The following is a 5,632-nucleotide window of genomic DNA, read 5'->3' as shown; positions in this document are numbered from 1 at the left end:
CCCCTGTCACCGTACGCTACTGTACACTGCTACCTTACCAATTGTCAAAGGAGTATACAATTTATTTTTCATATCGTTCGGGTTGACATTATATTCTTAATTATACCACATTTACATATGCATTTCAAATAACGTTATGATTTAGCCTGAATTTACATTAACTGTTGATAAAACATTTCCCCTTTTCAGATAAGTTTAAAAGGTCGGTAGCCAATACGGTAAAGTACGTTTACATCAATCATTGACTCCTCTTTAAAGGAATAGTTATGGCGAAAAAGAGGTTATATAGCGTCTATCTCCAAACAGATCTTCACAATAAACTCTTACCACAGAACTTAAACATATTGACATTAAATTCACCAGGCTTGGCTAATTCGGGCAAAATTCGATCAGATTTAGAGTAGTGTTATTAAATGTACGGAGGAACAATGTACTTGTCCGAAATACATGGCAATCACGTGGTTTGTGTGATAATCCGAACATACGACCTTAAATTGGGACTACATATATGATTCGAAATGTTAAAAAGCATATATAAATATAACAAAGTATATTTGCATAAATTCCCTTCAATACCTATATGAGATATAGGGTTAAAATTTCTCCTTATTGCTCAGTAATAAGATACTGTTTTGAATAAAGCATAATATTATCAAAATTTTGATACAACCAGCTACACGTGATAGCTATCAAATTCTGAAGTACTTCATTGACTTATTTACAATTGACATGAAGCACACCCGTGTTGAAGCATTCAAGCTGATTGCTTTCAAATCTATAGCACATAAATGAGAGTGTCCGCTTACTCGTTCAAGTTATTTACATCTAGTAAAACGTTTCTTACAATCCGCTCTGAACCGTCTGTCCATTATTCCATACACAATCGGATTTACAATGTTGTTGAAAATGTAGAATGAGTGTAAAAACCTGAAAAGGAGTAGCTGACCTTGAGGGACCGTTGACCAGAAGTCTCGGTTGAGTGACTGTTCTACCATGAGCCACACCTTAGGACCATAGGTGACGATGTAGATGAACGTGATGAGGATAAAGATGATGGTAAGACGGACACCCTGTCGGTCTGTAACGCTTCCTCTGCGTCCAACTGATCCCGTCGTTGACACCACACTCTGTTTCCGTTTGGGATACTGCCTATCAGGTATGTATTGCTTGCGAGGCTTAATTCCTATAATTGGAGTATTAATCCCATTTTCGAATCCGTTTTCTTTTGTTTCCTTGGTATCTTCGTCTGACTTGCCTTCGTTGCTGTTATGAACATTCATTTTAATGTGTTCGACTGCATCGTTGCTGCATGAGGTACTAGTGTATGACGTGACAGATCCCATCCTCAGTCGTTGTTTTCTCTGCCGAAATATCACCCAAATAATGTTACCGTAACACAGGAACAGAACCACGAACCTTATCATAGTCATCACAAACAGAAACACTTTGTAGATAATGTGACCTGTGGCGTGTTCTTCGTCTTTCGTGTCAATACACTTCCATGTCTGAATTGTATAACCGCTTTTCAGTTTCATAGGAACCTGCTCCGTTCGGTAAATACTGAGAGCAGGGAGTGAAAACGCTAAGCTAATTACAAAAATACCAATGATAGCATTTTTCTTGATGGGGAGTGTCATTTGACGACCAAAGGGCCGGCAAAGCTTGAGGAAACGGTCAACGGCAATGACGAGAAGGCAATTGGCTGATATCCCGGCAAACAGGATACCCAGAAACGCTGCCATTTTACATCCGATATTACTGTCGAACATCAGCGGGTACGTCTGGGCGTATATCCCTGTTCCCGACGAGACAGCACACGATATAAGATCCACCAGCGCAAGCAAAGGAATGAAGTACCGGTCTTCTCGCACGGGTTTCTTACGTGTCCAGTACACAAACATCACTAAACTGTTTCCAAAAACACCGATGAGGAGGTAAAACCATAGAACAACTGTCAGAGGAAGAAATTTTCCTTTGATGATATTGTTGACTAATAACAACGGAGGCAGTTTAGGAGTACCAGTTGTAATTGCCAGGCTGTTGGACATATTTGCTGGAGGCTCGAACGTCACGTTCATGTTGAGGATTTTAAGACTGGTCCAGTATTCCGTAGATGCTCACAGATTGCCCTACAGCAGTAGATTTGATACAGTATCATGTGTCATGTGGAGTACAACATATACATCCGGGACATATTGAGAGAGCACATTATACACGAGCCACACAGACAAAATATGCCGTTTGTTTCAGAAAGCAATTATTATCTTTCATAAAGTTAAACTTTATACATTTAACAAGCGATATGATCTTATTAGGTATTACATCCTGTTGGCAAGGACCGTATACCGGACAATACATATATAAGCTTCTTGACATTTGAGATACATTCGTAATTGGCCATGCTTGTGTGATAATCATTTTTCCTACTTGCGTACACCTGTTCGGCATGCATTTCTCGCATAGTTTTCACACGTTTAAACCAATCATTATACGGTGTTTTCTCTTGTAGCTGGAAACCCGAGACGATGAGCATAACCGATACAAATCAAAACTCACTTTATATATACAAAAGTCTAACAATACATTGATTTTCACCTGTATATAGCTTAACTTGTTGGTTCCCTTTTCCCTAATTTAGTGCTGTTTTGAAACACTACTAGTACTCGTATTGAATACATCAGCAAAAAACTAGCACACTTTTATGACGTTACATGAGCATATTTCAACATTAAAAGTGTATTTTACAATAGCATATTACAAAAATATACACATATAAGTACATTACAAATGTACATTAAACACAGTACATTGAAGCGTGTCGGGATGGGAGTCAAGGGGCACGTATAACCACGTGCTGCATCGACAAAAGAAGTTTTTAACGGATCTTTTGTTTTACATCCATATCATTTTAATAATTGGTTAAAAGAAATTTTCTGATGGTGCGTCTTTTTCCGGGCATCCGTTGTTTTTCCATCAAATTCACACACACGAAAAATATGTTGTTTTTTCTAACAAGCAAAAAAATCCTGAACTACTATAGAATGAAAAGTGTTTTGTTTACTGAATTTGTCTTTGCTTTGTATAGCACACAACTTAATTATTTCCTTTCATAAAAAAGCAAGATGGCATACTTAATGTTTTAGTTCAAGCAATCCTGAAAAAGACAACTATACATAACCGTTCTCGGATTTTTTTATAGACGGCAGACAGACCAAGTAGAACATCCCAGCCTTCAATATATACAGCCAACGTTGACAGTTCTGCTATTTCAGTGACAACGAATCCGATCAAAAGAACTGTACACTGTAACGACAAAGGAAAAAGATTAGGAAAAGGGTAATTAAATATATCTATGCGATGAATACTTACATGTAAGTTAATGAGTAAGTTAATACAATGTAGGTCTCAAACAAAGGACTTTCACAATAACGGATATAATTTATCATCATTACTTCCTCCTGTTGTTATGCTCGACAAAATCATCTAACTAGTAAACTAGCAAAGTTACAAGTACATCCTTTACTTTGACCTGGCCAATGGGCGTGTATAAAACACCATAAGCAAACTTATCAAACCAATGTCCACTACTTCCTAAACCAAATAGAAATGTACACTGATTTCTTTTAGAAAACTAACTGCACGATCGAAATTCAACTCTTTAAATGTTATTATTTGGAAATGTACAGGAACACGTACAATCCTTTCTCGTACATGTTATAGGCGAAATGTTTACAAATTGTCAAAAGGGTATACAATTTATTTTTCATTAAGGTGTGGTTGAAATTATATACTTTGTTATATCATTTACATATGACATTTTAATAGTGTTATGATTAAGCCTGGCTAATATTAGTTGTTGATAAAAAGTTTAAAAGGTCGATAGCCAATACCGCAAAGTACGTTAACATCAATCATGGCCTCCTCTTTTGAAAGATAGTAATGGAAATAACGCGGTTTTTATTGCGTTTATCTCCAAAGAGATCTACACAGTCAATTCCTTCCACAGAACTTAAACATACTGACATTAAATTCACCAGTTTTGGCTTATTCGGTCAAAACTCAATCAGATTAAGTGAAGCGTTATATCAAAAACGTAACGGTGGAATATTATACTTGCCCAACATTCATGGCGATCAGATGGTGTGTGTTCTGCCCCGAACCTACGACCTTCAATCGGGGCTACCAAAATGATTGGAAATGTTATAAAAAAATATATAAAAAATATAACAAATTGATCTATTTGCATAAATAGCCTTCAATACCCATATGAGATAAGGAGTAAAAATTTCTCCTTTTTGCTCAGTAATAAGTTTCTGTTCTGAGTAAAACCTAATATTATCATATGTCGAGCCAGTAGCTACAGCTGTAACACGTTGTAAGTCTATACCTAACATTTGTAAAGAACATTGGTCAAATTTATACCTAACACTTGTAAAGAACACTTGTCAAATTTATACCTAACACTTGCAAAATTTGTATCTAAAACTTGTATCTTAAAAGTGTGGAGCCTCCTTAATTTGATATTAACTTGTATATTCAGTTAATATAGAGTCCATTATTTCTATAATTTAGCGATAACTTGTCGTCACATAACTGTGGCCTATCATGTACACATTGAGGGTGCCGTCCGGGACATCCAGCTAACTGTTAAAATCTCCTCGTTTCCTAGTCCTGTTTCCTTTGATAAGTTATTTCTTACTCATCGCCATCAACATTCTAGAACCAACGAAATCTACATAATGTACATGTAGCTTCCTTGATCAATATATATACATTGTACCACCTGTCAAGTCTGCATCTCCAATCTATAGCTTACACCGAGCACTCCCATACTTACATGTACATGTACAACCAGTTAACATTTTATTTATATAGCCTTTGAGGTCTACAAAAGTATATATATATATATTTGCCACACATTAAGTGTGACCATCAACGAAAAAGTCTACAAAATTCAATACATACCATCAGACCAATAATAATAATAATAATGATTATTTATTTTATAGCAAACATGAAGCAAGTTTTATCAACTTATACATCAAAATTCATCCTTGTTAGCCTGGATGAACATTTGCTATGTCTGTATATGTAATTAACACTGCAGCTAACAAGTATATACCTAACACTAGTGAATTCTACAGCCAAGCTCAAAAACTTTCTTGTGACTTCTTAATACTGGCCCCGTCATATTGCTATACTCAAACATCCTTGATTCAGTTAAATCTTTTGATGTTCTTATGCTGTAAGTTAGTTTCTCATCCATCAAATCAAACGGAAATGATACATACGTTCACATACTGAAAACATCAACATACAATGATCCAAACATGTTTTAATGCGACTTATTTATAAGCAAAAAAAATAAGCAAAAAATGTATTTTCTGAAAAAAATAAAATACTTTCGGAGAATAATGAAGCCTTAGACAACACAATTATCCAACGGGTCTTTATATATTCAGCATGAATATGTAGCACTAACATTAAATGCACCCATCGTTGTCGGTAAAAGCATCAGCCAACTGATGTCTGGTCAGCTGTTGGTGAGACTCATGAAGTCATAAACAAGTCAATAATATTGAATAAGCAATGATATCAAAATATACGGCCAACACTCTGAAAGAGCACGCTA

The 5,632-nt window shown here is 35.8% G+C and overlaps 1 protein-coding gene across 1 annotated transcript; it reads right to left on the bottom strand.

Moving 5' to 3' along the window:
- On the bottom strand, positions 1-2,227 carry LOC110457030 (G-protein coupled receptor daf-38-like). The gene has a single exon (XM_021508117.1). The coding sequence runs from the start codon at positions 2,076-2,078 to the stop codon at positions 816-818; it is 1,263 nt and encodes a 420-aa protein (XP_021363792.1). The 5' UTR covers positions 2,079-2,227; the 3' UTR covers positions 1-815.
- Positions 2,228-5,632: the final 3,405 nt, after the last annotated feature.

The sequence above is a fragment of the Mizuhopecten yessoensis genome, unplaced genomic scaffold, assembly GCF_002113885.1.
Source record: "Mizuhopecten yessoensis strain PY_sf001 unplaced genomic scaffold, ASM211388v2 scaffold8995, whole genome shotgun sequence".
Lineage (NCBI taxonomy): Eukaryota > Metazoa > Mollusca > Bivalvia > Pectinida > Pectinidae > Mizuhopecten > Mizuhopecten yessoensis.
Note: the sequence above shows the minus strand (reverse complement) of the source record. Positions and strands in the feature narration are given on the sequence as shown.

Coding starts and splice junctions, on each gene's coding strand:
- LOC110457030 (XM_021508117.1), bottom strand. CDS start 2,078: ATGAACGTGACGTTCGAGCCTCCAGCAAATATGTCCAACAGCCTGGCA.